Source organism: Akebia trifoliata, chromosome 14 (assembly GCF_017979445.1).
Source record: "Akebia trifoliata isolate Shusen 1 chromosome 14, ASM1797944v1, whole genome shotgun sequence".
Classification (NCBI taxonomy): domain Eukaryota; kingdom Viridiplantae; phylum Streptophyta; class Magnoliopsida; order Ranunculales; family Lardizabalaceae; genus Akebia; species Akebia trifoliata.
This window is the reverse complement of record NC_141388.1, coordinates 13,771,828-13,790,682: the sequence shown is the minus strand read 5'-3', so window position 1 is coordinate 13,790,682 and position 18,855 is coordinate 13,771,828. Positions and strand designations below refer to the sequence as shown.

Below are 18,855 nucleotides of genomic sequence, written 5' to 3'. Positions count from 1 at the left end.
TAGTAACCAGTTCTACTCTTTTGAAGATTTCGATGATTGTTTATCAACAATTGATAACCCTGTCTCAATTGAAGTTCAAATTCAAACCAATGAGGTTACAATTCCAATTGAAACAGCGATGAAAGTCCAACTAGGTCAGCTTATTGTGCCCTTAGAAGAAAGAGAGAATGGTCAATTTTCAAATGAGATAACCCATGAGAGCTAACCAATGTTTCAAATTCCCAATGAGCAAGTTGATTGTACAAATTTGACTAAGCAAATTGATCCGCCATTAGAGGAGATTGTTGTCCAGGAGGAATCAATGACCAATTCTAATTTGTTAGTCACATCAATTCTGATCATTATTGATTCAACTTCGTATCCTATCCAACCCATCATTTCACAAAAGTGTAAAGACCCTTCATGTCTTACAGCTTTCATTCTCTTTGGGAATACGATGATTAAAACTTATTTTGAAAGGGTGATGACATTAAGAACTAGGGACAAACGAGGGTTGTTGATCATTTAAAAAAATAATTTTCATGTCCTAACGATGGTAAAAATATGTTTACTTATCAATTGGGGTTGGAAGTCGATCGTTGTGTTCGTTAAAATAAATGTTAGGAAAATTCCTACATATCAGACCTTTTGATAGGTCCGATTGAAGACGTTAAACTTAGCGCTACTTGGGAGGCAACCCATGTGCTTTTATTTTAATAAGTAGTGTAGTTAGGAAATAAATTTAAAAAAAAAAAAAAAAACCTCTAACATTAGTCCCTTTCTCATTCTCTTCATCTTCAAATCCACTCTCAAACCCAATCAATCAACACCACTAGGACTGCAGTCTAGTCAGCAATTGTTGATTAAGTAATAGCAACAGATGTTGGTTTATATTGAGGAGACGAAGACATAGACCATTGAATGTTCGGATTAAGATAGGTCTAAATTTTATATTAGGATGTTTTTAATTTCTTAATTAGGTTGTTTTTTTTAATTTTAGGAATGATTTCTTTTATACATCTCAAAAAAAAAAGGATAAACTATTTCAGAAATTATCATTGTTATAACTTTCATTCTTTTCAGATTAGTTATAACAAGACTTTGCACATTAATGCCCAATCAGTTTCAGGTGTGATCTAACATTTTTATTTTTCCTTGCTGCTTGTATATTAATGACAATATGTCATTTAGGTTTGGGGGTATTAGGTTAGCTCACAATTGCATTGCATTTCATTGGTAATTTAGTTTCATGTTTATTTTATTGCAAGTTTAATTTCATGTTAAAAAAAAATTTAAAAATATTCAACACTTTCGAAATATTTTCTTCCAAATCTTTATATATATTTTTTACATATGAATTTCAAATCTCAGGCTCATGTTCTAACTTTTGATCAAAAGTTCTTTTTGGTTATTCCTCATTAAGAAAATTATGAAAGAATTACTTTAAAATTTTACTTCTGATTAAGTATTTGGAAAGATAAGATTTTATGGAACAAAAGTTGACCCTCTTCTCTGTCTAGAGTATTAGGAAAAATCTAGTCTAGTGAACTATGACTTCTTTGTCTCTTGGTTAGCTTGTTAGAAGAAAAATAGAACTGAAGTTAGTATTACTTGGGCAGCAACCATAGGATTAGACTGGGTACCTTGAAAAGGGCTACCTGCTTTTTGTAAAAAAAATACCAGAAAATGGTGAAGTGTTATAAAATCTAAAAAAGAAGCAGAAAATATGAGAAAAATGTCAAAGATGGCTAGAACTGCAAAAATGAAAAAAGAGTCCAATGAGACCAAATAACGCAGTAGGGTGAAAGCCGTCAATGGTAAAAATGTGAGTAAACTAGAATATCACAGATAAAGTCCCTTAGAGGTATTAAAGTGAATATACACACCTCTCACAATCCCAGACAGGATACTTAGTTTCGAGTTAGAACTTAGGTAGAACCGACCATTCTTAGCAGTTAGGATGTGAAATCTTGTTCCTAAAAAGATGTTGCTTTTAAAAAGAAAAAAAAATCAGAAAATCACACAAGCATTAAAGTTATCTTTCAAATTTTCTGAAAATGAGGAATAAAAACTTAGAACTTTGTTCAAACATAAATGACCTTTGACTGATTTATGAAATGTCGTTATATTCACTTTACATACTTTGATTTTGATTTTGATTTTAATATTTTTGTAAAATGTTAGAATTTTGTGGGTATATTCTTTTACTGCAAACCCTCACAAGTCAAACTCGTCCACTAGGGGTAACCTAGGGGTTTAAGGGCTTATTGCATAAGCTAAATGCAGTCGGGAACCTCATGAAAGATGAGTTGTTTAGATTTAAATTTTGCTCGGGACTAGCAAAATTGAGGTTTAGGGGTGTGATAAGGTCCCAATAATCTCATTTTGGGACCTTAATTTCACCAAGATTATCAAAGTTTTAGTACTAGTTCCCTTAAAATAATAATAAATTATATTAAATCTCAAATTAATGTGGCTAACAATAGTTTGTTACTAATTTCAGGTAAAAAGGGCACATTCGGAAACCAATAAAAAGCGTAACAATTATTGTTACAACATGCGAGCAAAGAGTAAACAATCAGCCGAAGCAAAATTGATTTGAGTGCCACGTCACCGCGTCATGGCTAGCCAAGATCGCACCACGGTCATCTCGAGGAATTTATCCTCGAGATTCGTACAGAAGCTTCGATAATTGTAACTGATTTGGTCATTCGAATCGAATTATCCGTCAAATCACCCCGATTACCCGAATACGAACATTATAAATTGGAGGGTTGATTTTAGAGAAGGGGTCCCCTCTTGGGTCCCTCTTAGGCTCTTCTTTTATTCTGTAATTTTTTATTTTTCTTGTTTAGAATTCTCTGTAATTTCCTTTTGAGAAAGCTCTTGAGTGTAGTGAGAACATCAAGAGTGGGATTTCATTATTTTTGTAATTCTTCGGAGAGATATAGAAGAAGAATTTCACATCGATCATCATCTTCTTCACCCATGTTCTTTGCTCTTTTATTAATTTCTGTAATTTTAATTCTAACGATTATTGGCTAAATTCTCATTAGAGAAGTTAAGAAAGTCAGAGCAAATTCATCCCTCTAATATAGTTTTAGATTTTTACTTTGTTTACATGTTTATTATTCTTAAAGTTCCCTTATGATTAAGATAATCTAGCTTATAGTCTGATCCAACTTAGATAGCCATTACTTAGATAAGTTCAAGAATGGCTATGCATTGTGAAAAATCAGAAGATAAGTTAGGCAATCTAAATCATATTAGTATTTTCATGGATAGCTTTTGATTACTTTCAATGGTTCAATTGTTTCACCTTCCCATCCATGAGCAATGACTTGTTCTATGGATTGAATTATCTCTTAGAACTAATCTATATTATGGATGATTTACAAAGGTTTGATTGACTTCTCTAAGCTTTCTCTCTCAGATTTTTACTCTTTATTTTCTGTTTTAAATTTTAATTGCAAGTTAATTTTCATTTCATTTGTGCAACAAATCAATTTTATTTTTAAATCAATCTGTTTCAAAACTTTGTTTTGGTTTCTAACCGAATGAATCTTTGAATCTTCATTGTCTCTATGGAACGAATTCGACTTGCCCAAAGTCTTAGTTCACATATTAATCTCTGCATTTATTTAACAAGATTTACAATCGATTAACCCTCCCTACCAACTTGAAGCTGGTTCGTCTCCTACTTGATTCCATAAATATTGAAAAATGAATTTTATATTCCAAAAATTGAAAAGTGATAATACCTGAAAAATGGGAAAATGGGATGAAATGATAAAATGTCAGAATCACACCCGAGAGGTGATGTCTGCATTTTACATTGTTATGTAATGTGTAGGTTAATGAACGGATATCCAAGGATAATTTATTTTTTATTGCATATTTATTTACGATTATGTTAACACAATACGCTAGTTTAATTTTTTTACTGTTATTTATTTTAGGCTGGTTGACCACAATTGTATGGTAGGAAATTAGATATCCATTCTCAATTCAATAGAGTCAATTTCTTATTTATTTTTTTAAAAAAATGATATATATATATACATATAATTATTTTGTGAATTGTTAAAGAGCTTATGAATATTTGAAGGAATAGTCTGTTATATCATCCAGAGTAATGTACTATTTTGGGATGTACGGTAGGAACAACCAAACTCATATATGATATTAGACGCGTATGTGAGTGAAATCACAACTAAAATTTGGATTTATTCCTTTCTATCTTTACCAGTGAACTTGTACTGTAAATGTAGTCATGCACAAATGAAGATGCATAATGAGAATCACATGCACACTTGATAGGCGTAGACAAAAATGGTTGGTTAATGATTACTAACAATCTATAATAGTAGAACATCTTAACATGTCGAAAAAAGATTCATGCTTACGATCAAGTCAAACAATCAATTTTAATTGGATAAATGGTTAACCGACCATAAAATCAAGAACTAAAAACCAGTAAAAAATTGGAACATCATATCTTGACTAGGAACAATCCAATCATAAAATCTCAACTATATAATTCTACTACTTCATTATTGTGTATTATGTATCTGTTACCTTATTTTGAATTATAAAATGAAAATCATGCTTATTATTTTAATTTAATCAATTAGAATTGTATAAAATGAAAATATTATAGTATGGGTACTACTGATTGATGTGATATGAATTTTTAACTGTTTAATTATTCATCCTTAACTATATGTACTAGTTAATCGTAGTTTATTCTGTGAAATTTTGCATGTATTGACATGATTTAAAATGCTTACTCATTCATACTAGGATGAGGTTATTAGTGAGAATTATTTGTTTACTTACTGGGTAACCATTGTTACTTACTATTTCTTCCCATTTTTTTAGTTTCAAAATTTGTAGTTGGTGAGACGGGCATAGAGCTGGTAAGTGAGGACCATTTAATGGGTCAGATAGACGATCAGAGTCCGTTACCTAGTAAGTACTGGGGCTATAACTACTAGCAACGTCAGTCCGTCTAGGTTGTATGATAGATTTTGGATTGAGTGTTAGGACTATGTTAGAGAGAGAGTATTTTGTAATCTTGTATATATTATTTACTTCTTTCGTACTATGATCTACTTTACGTTGTTAGATGTATATAAACTCCCGCTGTGTATTCTATTTTTGTATGTATATATAGGATATTATGTATATTGTTTATCAAGTGAAATAGGTTGAGTGCCTTGAAATGCTAACATAAACAGGAAAAACCATGCCAAAATTTTGAGGCATCACTTAATACCTCAAGATCTAACATGGGGTTTTGTATTAGTATTTCGGGGGTACCACAATATCCACTTTGAAAAAAACTATTTTTTATTTGACAGGAAGCTACTAAGAATTTACATTGCGAGTAGGATCCTACCAAATTCACCAAAAATGACTCGGTAGGAACCTATTAAATCCTTTTAGGTAGATTCAATAAGTTCTTATCAAATCTATGTTGGCAAATTCAATATTGATCTATCGAATGAAAACTTGTTTAAATTTTTTATTTTGCTATTGAGATTTTCTAACAACTAATAGATTATAAATTTAGGTTTCCATGATCATTGCTAACCTATTTTGCAAGCTTTAAGGATTGTTTCTTGAAACCCTAATTGAAATCATTGTTGAAACTTACATAAATTCAAAGAAGAAGATTGAGAAAGAAGGAGAGAAGAAGAAAAAGAAGGGAGGATCAGGAGATTAAATCATATTCAATAGAGGATGGTGAGTGCGTACAGTAAAATTAAAATTACTATATTCACCACTCTTTAGGTGGGTAAAAGTAGTAAAATGGGTGAGATAAGCAATTAGGTGGGTGAAAATAATGAACCTCTAAATCAAATCATTGAAATTTTTTTAATAATGTGGAGGTGGGATGTGAAAACGCACATGTATTGAAAGGGCTTATTTGTAATATAGAATATTAATAAAAGAATTTTGAAGATTACATAATAAAAAATATGCTTTTGTAATTTTAAAAACTAAGGAACATAATTATAGAGTCGTGGGTTACAATTTTCTTTTTTGCCAATATGGATGTGATTATATTAAATTTAAATATAAAAGTTGGAGCATCTATGGCCACTTAAATTTTGGTGTCGAGCCACTTCTGTTATGCATTCTCTCATTATAATAGTAAAGATATAAATGAATATTTATTTAATTAAATTGTGGATTAATTAATTGTCAATTAGATGATTTTATTTTAAATTATTAAAATATTAATAATTTTATACTAAAAATCACAAATCCCAATGGGCTCGGATGAGTTATGATAAAATTTTACAGCTATTTTCAAATTATCAAGAATTCAAGATCATCTTGATCGACATGATGGATGCTTCCCATTTACTATCCATGTAGTTGCCTCCATATGCTATTTTGTTTGGTAAAGTTCCTTCCTAGAGCATGTTTAGAATCTTGGATACCCTATTCTTTCCTATCTAAAGGCCTATACATCTAATAAACTCTCTCTCAAAACTAAAGGTTTCAATGTTTAGATCATTCTTCAAAATGTATCTATATTTTTAGACATGTTGTATTTTAATTCTTCATCTTTACTTTCTAATTTAGTTAATTATTTTTTAATGAAGTTCAACTCTTAGGCATGGAGTCACCAAGCAAGTCATGTCCTTGTGCATTTTTTTACGGCACCAAGTATTATTCAAAGGACTGAATTTTGAACCAGAATTGCTCCATGAATTAGTACATCTTCATCTCACATCTAAATCATCTATAACAAGTTTTTGTCCGACTCCAACAGGAACCCAAGGGGCCAAACATGGTTCAAAGGGCCTTCCAATTCTTCCCATGATTCTCAAATGCACTTATCGATCTTACTATTGTTAATCTAGTACTTTCTTCTTCAAATGAATCCCATGATCATAAGATCAAAACATAGTATTATTCGCAAGAATTAGAATAAGATAGCACAAATATATGATAGGAGTATAAAACAAAAACGATGGACAATGGTCTTGTATGAGGCACTTTATCATATAACATGAAGTTATTTTTTTCTTCTTTGGCGGGCTACACATACCAATCACCCTAGGATCATAGAGATTTGTTAGGATCATGACCACAACAGGAAGCTTCGCTTGGTAACCGATATATTCATACCAAATCTATTTGAAAAGACTTTGTAGGTTTCTACAATATCCCAATTACTAATTTCTTATTGAATCATTTCAGGTAGATTCAATGGGATCTTAGCTGGTCACGATGAAAACTTCAATAATTTCCTACCAAATAAGAAGTTAGTCTTTTTTAAATGGGTGTGGAGAGTGATGTGCCCTAAACAAAAACGATAGGTGCAAGTAGTCGATTCTAAGAAATCAAAACAGTAATAATAATAGCACTTCAACTCATGACCTAGATCACATTTAAGAGAAAAAAAAATGTGATTTAGATAGGGTCCTTTACTTTTTGGTGAATATTGGAGATAGTCCCCTATGTTTTGAAACTAATGACGTGCCTCTCTTGACCTCAGTTTTCTTTGTAAACTAAATTGAAAAGACCTAAATGTCCTTATCCTTAACCTTTAGCCAAAATTCCTTGATTTTTCTTTTCAAAAATTAGTCACGTTCAACCCCTTTGGTTAAACTATATAATCCCACCTTCAACCTTAAGTTTCTATCTACTTCAACTTTCAAACTTGTAGGCAAAAGATAGTATGTATATATATATATTTTAAATGTATAACGAAGGGATTTTGGGCGAAAAAAATATAGGGTTTTCTATCATGGGCTAAGGAAAGGTAGAAAATGATGGACACGAGATAAGGTTGAATAGATTTAAGTTACTTCAATAGAAAAATCGAAGAACTTGAAGATTTCTGATATTCGAAAGAAATATAAAATAAGATCTTTTAAGAAGAAGAAAATTATGATTTATTTTGCTAAAAAACTCTAGATTTTCTACAAATGAAAACGATGAATTAAGGATAAGATTAGATAGATTACAAAAGAACATCCTAGAGATTGGAGAGAGCTTGAGGATGACTAATATTTGATATTCAAAAGGAAAATCAAGGGCTTTTGACAAGAAAATGATGATGAGGGCATTTAGGTCTTTTCCATTAGTCTCTTAAGAAAACTGAGGTCTAGGGATGCATATCATCAGATATTCACCAAAAGGTGGTTTGAGAGGGGGAGAGGGACCTAAAACTTTGAAAAATGGGCGATGGACCCTCAATGCCCGCCATGTGTTGCGCAACACATGCGGATATCGTGTACATATCACACACGGTTTGCTCCATCATCCTTATAAACAATTATTAAGGCGGCTGTCCTAAAACAACTGAGAGACAGATAGAGAACCCAGACTTTGACCTATTCTTCTATCTCAAATAACCCCCTTATGACATACCTCCCCACCCCAACCCAACCCTCATGAAGGAAACAAAGGGGAAATCGCCTCCCAATCTCCTCATTTCTCTTAATAAAGCAATTATCCTTTTTTAACAAACAAACCCCTCTCTCTCTCCAACCCCACAAAGAAGAAAGAAAAAAAGAAAAAAAAGCGACCCCCACTCCCAAAAACCTACAAATCCTTTTTTCAAACAATCAATCCAACAAAAAAAACCCCCCTAATTTTCATCTCTCTTTGATCTTCAATTCTTGATATTTTTCTCAAATTTTGGTTTCTTCTCATGTGGTCTACATGGGGAAAATTATCGGGTCGGATTCTTACTTCGTCCTCTTCTTCAAATTTCTCTTGTTCTTCCTTCAAAGACATTCAAACCCTCTTCAAAGAAGAACCAGAACAACCACTTAAAAAACCCTCAATCTTCCACCGCGTCTTCGTCACATCTTCCGTACTTCGCACATGGGCCACCAACAACCGTCTCACCCAACCCGACCCACCCCAACAACCCAACCAAGAACCTATCTCTCTCGCAGGTACAGAGAAACGCGTTGTCGTCTACTTCACCAGCCTCCGTGTTGTTCGTAAAACCTTCGAAGACTGTAAAGCCGTTCGATCCATCTTGAGAGGCTTCCGTGTTTCGATCGACGAACGAGATCTGTCGATGGACGCTGGATTTTTGGAGGAGATGCAAGATATCTTGGGGAGGAAGACTCAGCTAACCTTACCTAGGGTTTTCATAGGTGGAAGATATGTTGGTGGGGCTGATGAGATCAGACAGCTTCATGAAACAGGAGAGTTGAAGAAAATTGTTGAAGGGTTACCCGTGGTTGAGCCAGGTGTCTGCGATGGATGTGGTGGGTACAACTTTGTTCTATGTGATCAGTGTGATGGTAGCCATAAGTGCTATATGGAGAAGGGAGGGTTTCGAAGCTGCTTGGCTTGCAACGAGAACGGTCTGATTAGGTGTCCTACTTGTTGCTCTGTAGCCCCTTGATGTACCCAATCATAAAAGAAAACAAATTAATTTCTTTTTCAAGTTTTTTTTTTTTTTTTTTTTTTTTTTTCAGTTTTAACTTTTAAGGGTTTTGTTTTTTGTAATTTAGTATCGGTATCCGGTAGAAAGATTCGTTCTTAGAATTTTTCTCTTTTTATTTTTATTTTTTTGTAAATTATTATATCTTCCTTTAAATAATTAAATGGGACTGTTATACTTCAACGATGGTGCCATCGCTCGTAAGGAGTACGACTTTGGAGCGGGAGCTCGGTTCAAATTTTGAAGGAACCCTCTTCGTTACAAGACACGTGGCATTTAAAATTTATTTATGCCCCTACATTTCAGTCAGAATTTGAAACACCTCCTTGCAAACGCCATGTTTAATCCAATGGAGAGAGTTTGTTCAAAACTTTGAAGCGGGCTGTATGCTTCAAAGTTTTTTCCACTTGTAAGCGAGTCCGGCTTTAAAGGGGGGCAGCACGCTCCAAAATTTGAAGAAACCCTATTCGTTACATGACACGTGGCATTTTGAATTAATTTCACGCCCTTATATGTCCATCAAAATTTGGAATGCATCCGAAAATGCCAAGTGTAAGCCAATGCAGGTGGTTCCTTCAAAATTTTGATGCGGGCTGTCCGCTTCAAAGTTTTTTCCCTTGTTAAGCATAAAATTAATTTGTGATTTTTTTCCCAAAAAATTGTCCATTAGATCATGATTTTTAATTTTTAATTTTTTTAAAAAATTATGTGATTTTTAAAAAAAATTGTGATTTAATCGATAACATTTAAATATTAAAAAAATATATCTATTCTAATTCTTATAAATTTTGATTTTGATATAAGATCCTTGGAATTATAATCAAAATTGATGGTATAAATACTTGTTAATTGTTATCCATTGGGATCAGATGGATATATTTTTTTTAAATTAACATATAATTTGTTCTTCCCTTTATAATAGTTAATATATTAATAACAATCTTAAAAAAATAAAATTATTGGAAAATTAGAATCTCATCTTATTTATAGTTGAGATTGAAAATTGAGAAAAGAGAGAGTTTAAAAACAAATATTGTACATTCTCTCTGTTTTATGATTTTGTTTGGTTAAAATATATTTATTGTTAATTATCCATTGATTAATATTTAATTAGATTATTGGATATCATATAAATGAGTTACAAGTAAAACAAATTCACTATTTGCACACCTGACTCTCCTTAAAGTCAATCTATATACATATAGGGGTAGATCATGGGATGGATTGAGATGATTTTTTGTGAGGATGGTAATTACGATGAGAATATCATTCTCACAAAAAATCAGCTCAATTTGATACTTCTAAGTCTATTAAAAGTGGTTTACAAATTATTGGTAAAAAATCGACAATTCACATTCTAAATTACTTTTGATGGGGTCAGAAGTTTCCAATTGGACTGATTTTTTTTATTTATTTTAAAGATGATCTTCTCATCATAGAAATCATCATCATAAAAAATCATCTCAATCCGAAACTTCTAACCCATATTTTGAAATTTTATAATTATTACATTGTGTTTTGCATATGTTTTTACATATATCCCATGATCCGTCCCCATATGTATATATAGAAGGTTGGGGTTCTTTGTTCTGTTATCAACTCGTATACTTATACTTACCTTACTGCTTATTCCGGTTCTCAACTCAAATATAAGACCTTATTCTTCAACAACTCTTGGCACCTTCGGAGCCTTTTTAGAAACTCCCCAATCCAATCCTCATAACGCTTCTCTATTTTCGTCACCCCTATAGCTCATGTTCATGGCTCACCCGGTATATCAAGTTCAGAACAGAAGATTTGAATGCTTGTTTGTAAACAGCCAATTCGTCGCTCAGAGAGGAAAGAACAGGAGGCGTCGTCGGAATGTGGAACGATGGACACAAAAGCAATGAAAGAAATTCCTAGTCAACTATTATATATATAGGCCAATGATTGGAGACTCAAAACCAACCAATCGATTTTATTAAGTACCCATTGATACCTTTAACCCAATATCCATTTCTAAATCCCCTACATCTGTCACCTTAAAAAAAAATTAATTATTAAAAGGGTACTGTATATTTTATTTCGATGTATGCCTGTCCCATGAAGTCAATTGTTTAATTTTTGATAGTCTAATGAGATCATCAAATTAATGATTTTAATCATCCTATTATTTTGTTGACTTTTAATGTAAAATTGGAAAAATCATTAAAAAGGTACTCTGTTTTTTATTTCCATACGTGCCTGGTAACACAGAATCATTGCCTTGTTTTTTTTTTTTTTTTTAACAATCTGACAAGAACTTCAAATTTTTAGGGTTTTAGGTTTGGCCACCCTAAAATAGTTTTGATAGATAAAATCACAAAGTAGAACATCAAATAAGATGAGATGGTTTGAAACCGTTCAGGACATCGATTACATGGGTCCACTCCAGCTCAATTGGTATCATTGTGTTAGAGAAAAATAATGCTGAAGTGACTTCAAGATTGACCTCAATTCATACTTTACTGACGAGAGGTATGAATTTTACCAACATGGAGGTGTGCACACAACCATAAATGTTTTTTCCTTGAAATACGAGTGAAAAACATTTAAGCTTGTGTGTAGGGCTGGCAACAAATCAGTGCCACTCTGATCTGATCCGAACCGAACAGATTAATGAATATGTGAACCGAATCCAATCCGTTTCATGTCATCCTTAATCCGAAATCGATCCAATCCGATCTGAACACATGCCTTAGTATCAAATTATCAATGTTCAAAAATTAAAAAAAAACTACTTTCCTACTACAAATATAGAGAAAAATTAAAAAGATTAAAACGCTTTATCTATATGTATTTATATGAAATTAAGAATAATAAAATAATTATTGAAATATGTTCGAATTGGATTTTTTTTTTGATCGGATTGGGGAGATTCGTTTTCGATCCGAAATTATTTCGGATTTAAGATTTCAATCTGAATTTGATCCGAAATTTCATGCTTTTTCATATCAAATCGGACCGGTTTGAACATTGGGGATATTTCAGATCATTGCCAACCCTACTTGTGTGCACACCTCCACGTCAGCAAAGTGTGAATTGAGGTCAATCTTGAAGTCACTCAGCACGACTCGTTAAAGGAAGGGAAAATGACCACATAGTATGTATTTGTTGAAAGGGTCCCGTTCAGCAACAAACATTTTGGCAAAACATTTTTCAAAACATGAGTTAGAGGTTTTGGAATGGGCTGATTTTTGGTGAGGATGATCTTTACAGTGAGGAGATCATCCTCACCAAAAATCAGCCCATTCCAAAACTTCTAGCCCCAGTTTACAAGTTGAAAAATCGTGGACCGTCCATTTTTTGTAAATCATTTTTTATGGGGTTAGAAGTTTTGGAATAGGCTGATTTTTGGTGATGATGATCTCCTCACCGTAGAGATCATCTTCAAATCAGCCCATTCCAAAACCTCTAACCCATGTTTTGAAAAATGTTTTGCCAAAATGTTTGTCAAAATGTTTGTTGCCGAACATTTCCCTTGTTGAAATATTTACTAAATAGTTTCATGATAAAAAAATTTGGACTTTTCACAACTTCCGTCCATATTGTTTTGTAAATTACCCTTATACGTATCAAGTTAAAAATTCATCCATAAATGCATAAAGAAATACTAAAATACTTTTGATTAACAAATACTACATATGTACTCAATATAATAACTCATAGTGGAACACGCTTGTGAGGAACAATTTACATAAAATGGTAAAATATATGAAATATCATTGTTTGGAGAGCATTTATTATATCCCAATTAAAATTAAATAAAAAAAGTGAATGGTTGAGAATAAGTAAAAGTTGAGGTGCCAATAGTAGCTCTCAATATTTTTTTAAACTAGATTTCTTTGTTTTTGGATTTATGATTTTATATGAACCTAATCATAATTGTAAACAACTACTGAAATTATTCGTATGAGTTTTATACTGTGTTGTAATGTTGAAGATTTTAATTTGAGCTAAATTGTTGTAATGGTTGTGTTTTAATCTTTAATTAGGGTATGATAAATAATTCAAGAAATTGAGGGTAACAAGTAAAAGTTAAGGTGCCAATAACAATTCTCATTGTTTAACACATAATCATCACCAATCACGAGTGATCTGAAATCGTTTGATGAGTTCTAGAAAAATATGTTTTGTGAGTCAAGACAGGTTGACTTCATGACTCTACGAAATTAGCTAATCAACTACTTGTTACCAATCGAATATTGTCTATATATCAAATTGCCTCAATTTTATCGAGTCAAATCAACTCGGCTAATTTTTGAACTCTTTGATTTTTTAGTATTATTTTTAGAAATAAAAAATTTTAAGTAAATAAAAAATAAACAAATATATTTTTGGTCTAAATTAAATTAGATGAATCTATTGTGAGGAAGATTATATGTTTAAGAGTATTTTGAGGTTTATTTTGAAAGTTAAAATAAAATCTTTGAAAGGAAAACGTTTTGGAAAGTGGCCTTAAATGGTCCAAACTTTGAAATGGAATTCGTTTTAATTAATATTTCTTAAAATGGGGTCACTTTCCCTTAAAAAGAAACATGTGTATATAGAGCTAGAAGCATCCAATCTGGAACGTCAAATCAACAGTCGCAATCGTGGATTCCCTTTCTCACCCAATTCATGTGTATATTACATTTATATATACTTCGTTCTTTTATTTTACATATTTAATTCCAAAGGTGGTTGGATTGGAAACAAGCTTCTCCATGATTGCGTTGAAAAATCTATAGCAAAATTAGAGAAATTTGATTGCCACACTAGCTTTTTCTTACTACACACTCATCCTTTTTTAAATAAGGATGAATCTCTATATTTGGTGGGCTAAATATGATAAAATTTTGAGTTTAATGTAGTGTTCATTTTAATTCTCGAAACATATTTTTCTAGTGAATTAGTGAGTTCACTTTTAACATCAACAAATTCGTAGATAAATACTAGTGATTTTGTCAAATCAGCAATCATGCTAGTAATTTATCAACGAATTCATTGATTATAAAAGTGACAAATTCACTGGAAAAACATATTTTTGGAATTAAAATAAATAATGTATCGAAACCAGAATTTTGACATAAGTTGCGCACATTTTGGAAAAAATCCCTTAAATTAATTAATTGATTACATAGGGATTAGAGTGCTATACATGAAAATTGGCGTAATAATAAAAGCCCTTAAAAATTATTTTCTTTTAATGAAAATATGATTTGTAGATGTATAAAAACTATTTTCTTTAATTTTTTTTATTTATAAATTTAATATTTTTTTCTTTCTAAATCAAGGTATTCGAGCATCTTAGAGCACCTGATATCCCTGGCACATAATCCCCTCCCCACATGCATGAGGTAATTTCTGGGATAAATCCTTAAAGGGTATCCATTAAAGGGGACTTTAACTCAAGACCCCAGCTTCTTGAGGTGGTCATGATCATCTTACTATCCCTTGGGATTTATAATTGAGTTTGATTTGTGGGTTTTTTTTTTTTGAATAATGATTTTTTGACGCCGCCCCCCCTCCCACACACCCTCCTACACTCCCATCATAGAATCCTATATCATTTTCCTTGGGATATGCAGAGTCATAAATCATTTCTTATGTATCTCAAGGTAAATGATCTACGATTCTATGATATATGTCAGAGGGGGGCGTTAGATTATCATGACATTTTTTTTTTTGATTGGGTAGATGTGGTTGGGTGAGACAATGTCTCATGGTGGCTTTATAAATTCAGGGGAAAGTTACTTAAAGAACCCTCATAAAGGTATTTCTTTTTGAATACCCTCTAATTTTTGGGCAATATCTTGGTATTCTAGTCAATTAAAATTGTCGAGATCAACGATTCAAATAATTAAGATCAACCTTTGCTCCAATTTTCGATCTTAACATTTGAATATGAATTGCCAAGATCAATAATTCAACAAAGCTTTGAGTTCACTATTTTATTGGGGTAAGGGGGCATTAAGAGATAAAGATTTATACTAACTGTGTCGTTAAGATACCACCTAAAAATATAGGGTGTGTTTAGAAACATGTCCCTACACGATGTTTTTATTTTCCCTTAATTTAGTCTTCTTAATTTTTTTTTCTTTTCTTTTTTATTCCATTTGATGCTCTTTTTTTCAAACACCCCCATATGCTCCCATCATAGAAGCGTAGATCCTTTGCTTCGGGATACACAAGAAAAAATAGTTATGGTTATATAATTGCCATGTTAGGGAGGATAAGATGGTGACTGAAAAACAAAGAAGAAAGAGTGTCAAATTAACAATAGTTAACGAAAAATATAAAGTCTTCAAACTTAGGTGCATTTAGAAACATGTCGTTATGCATTGGCTATAAAGTAATTTTCCCTAAATTTAATCTTCTTGGTTTTATTTTCTTTTTGTTATGTTTTCAATTGAAAATTGTTATATTAGATCTAACAAATAATAGATAACCTTCAAAATGAATTTAGAAACTTTTTTTAACCATCCATGAGTGCAAGTTATGACTTATGAGTAGTTGAGATATTGCTCAAATTAGATTTAGAACAAAAAGTTGTCAATGAAGGATTGTTGGATATATAAAATCAATACGAATTTTGTGGAGGTTTTCTCCAACAACCCTTCAACTCGACGAATGATAGGAACACAAATTATGCAGCTAAAGGTCAAGTTTCTTGTAGCTTAGGAACATGCATCAAAGAAGTTGATCGAAGGACTGGATTTTTGAGGTAATAAATCCTAATGTCCCAACATTAACCCATTATCATTCGTGATCGAAGAAATGGAGTTGGTATTGAAATTGGTCCATTGTGGACCAAAGCCTAGAATGCCAGAGCATGCCCAAGATCAGATTTTGGGTTGGACCATTAGAATGAGGCCTGGGCTTAAGCTTATTCTTGATAAAAATGGCCCAAGAGGTTTGACTGGGTCCCACTAGAGAACTTTAGGCAAGTCAAAATATCTAACAAGAATTATAGGGTTGGACCATTAGAATGAGGCCTGGGCTTAGCCCAAAAAATTGACCTTTGTGCATCAATTGTAAGATAGAGACCTTTGTGTTTCACTAACTTTTTAAAAAATAGGTTTCAATTAATGATGGTCTCACTCCACGTAACTTTCATCATCAACCGAATCATAGTCACCAAAGTGGGAATACAGGTTTAAATTTTAAAACCCAAGGAAAAGTATGAAAAATATAAAAAAGGAAGAAAGAAAGAAAAAAGAAAAGAAAAGAAAAGAAAAAAACGAGAATAAAACAAGAAATATAAAAATTAAAATTATATATTAAAAATTATGAAAAAATTATAATATATACAGTGTTAGTCATCTAATCTGATTTTTCAATATATTTTTGAAAAAAAATACTATTGAATATCTATTAGCGGCGTCAATGGGTTGGTTCTGGGTCAGTTCCGCATATACCCAGAACAAGAACCTAAATAACATCTCAATTCTAGTTCTTTATTAGTTTCGATTATGAGTATGAGATCCTTGGACCCAAAACCGACCCTAAAAATAATTGATACCCATTGATAAATAATGTTTATTTAATGAGAAAAAAAAATATGAGTATTACAATTATTTATAAATGTAACTATTTAACTTGTAATTCCTCAATTGAAACTTAAGATCAACAATAAATTCTTCAAGCAAATCTAACTTTTGATAGTAAAATCATAGAAAATTATCCATTTATTTGTCATTGAAATTGTATAAAAATATGGACAGTGAATGGAAGTTCATGTACATAAATGGTAAAAAAATTAAAGACTTCATATTTTCTTTATATTTTAATTTTACCCCAACTATATTTATTTTAAGATATCTCTTTGTAAGAATTTAATTAAATTACTAATATTTTATTATGATGTTATAAATTTATTAGTCGGGTACCCATCAAATACCTGATTCTTATCGGGTCCTTAAGATAACTATCTAGAACTGGACTCGAAATTATTGGGTCTATATTGGTAGATCCAAAACTAACTAATTGATTTCGGGTACATTGGGTAAATGCGTACTCATTAACACATGTAGATGCAAAAATTTGCACTACCTTGAGATCTATGATGATGTCTCACGATCTCCTCTCTTCGTTCCCCTGAGTGTGCCTGTAACAACACATTTTTGACGCCCAAGTCATAATCTTAGTATAAAAATTGTGTCAAATTTAGAGGGGGAGAACTCATACATTTTAGTACCTCTGTCTATCTATTTATAGAGATGAAACCTTAAGACCCCTTTAGATATTGTTACCGATTTTACCTTTATCCAATTTATAAGGAGATTTTGGAACGTATCTAGTCAATATCCCGTCCTCATACATTCCTTCTTTCTTGAAGCTTTTTCTCATCAAGATTTTAACTCTTTTGATCTAATATATACTTTTTAGGGTTTTGAACTGATTGAATGGCTCTACCATATGTCATTGACTCAATATTTTTCTGACCAATCGAGACCCGAACCCATGGTTGATTAGTAACTGAGCCACCAAACTTACCCTCAGAAAAGTTTGCTCAGATTTTGTATCTAATTCGAATTTCTACGTGCCATGTGTCACCCCTGGGTACCCAATGAAAAATATCCTCCACAATACCCCCTCTAGAGGGCTTGGACTTTTAATTCAAGTGTCCGAGAATAAATGAATGGTACCATGCGACACGTGGCCACACACCTTATAAATTCTCATTTTGATGTATAAGATCTGTTCAGTCAATGTCTATGCCATATGTCATCCACCTGTTTTACCTTTGAAAGTGTGATGATTACAATTACCTTAGTTTATTTGAACTATTTGTTTTGTTACATGTCTCAAGGTATTTTTCTTTTACAAATACATTGTCTATTCTCTCATTTTTTGTCATTTTACACTTATCGATTAGACTTACTGTCATCAGGAATTGAAACTCCTAAGCCAATAGATATAACCCCCTATGGTCGGGTTTGGAACTAAAATCAATTAAACCCACTCCTAATGGTTGGATTTGCCTTCCATACGAACCAGTCATTATTAAAAACAAGGATGAGCTAACTCGACCCTTATTGGTTGGGCTTGGTTCTCTCATGAACCAAGTTTTAATTAGTAAAGAACTAATCCCTAACGATCGGGCTTGGTTCCCTTTATGCTACAAGACTTTCACTGTGTGCCTTATGGTCGGGCTCGACTTCCATAATGAGCCAAGGCTTTTATTAAACTAACCCCACATGGTCGGACTCGGCTCTCATGACGAGCCAAGGCTTTCACTAAACCAACCCCTATATGGCCGGACTTAGCTCCTATGACGGGCCAAAGCTTTTACAAATGATGGAAGAGTCGACCGAAATCCTAGATCGGGCTTAGATTCTAGAACGATCTAAGACTTAGATAAATAATATAATAACCGATCGAAGTCCTAAAGATAAATAATAAAATAATTGATTGAAGTCTTAGATCGGACTTGGATTTCAAAA

General features: G+C 32.2%; 1 protein-coding gene across 1 annotated transcript; it reads left to right on the top strand.

Moving 5' to 3' along the window:
- Positions 1-8,326: 8,326 nt before the first annotated feature.
- LOC147386378 (uncharacterized protein At5g39865-like) lies at positions 8,327-9,425 on the top strand. The gene has a single exon (XM_086424382.1). The coding sequence runs from the start codon at positions 8,657-8,659 to the stop codon at positions 9,365-9,367; it is 711 nt and encodes a 236-aa protein (XP_086280508.1). The 5' UTR covers positions 8,327-8,656; the 3' UTR covers positions 9,368-9,425.
- Positions 9,426-18,855: the final 9,430 nt, after the last annotated feature.

Excerpts from the sequence above, each read along its gene's own strand:
- LOC147386378 (XM_086424382.1), top strand. The coding sequence starts at position 8,657 with ATGTGGTCTACATGGGGAAAATTATCGGGTCGGATTCTTACTTCGTCC.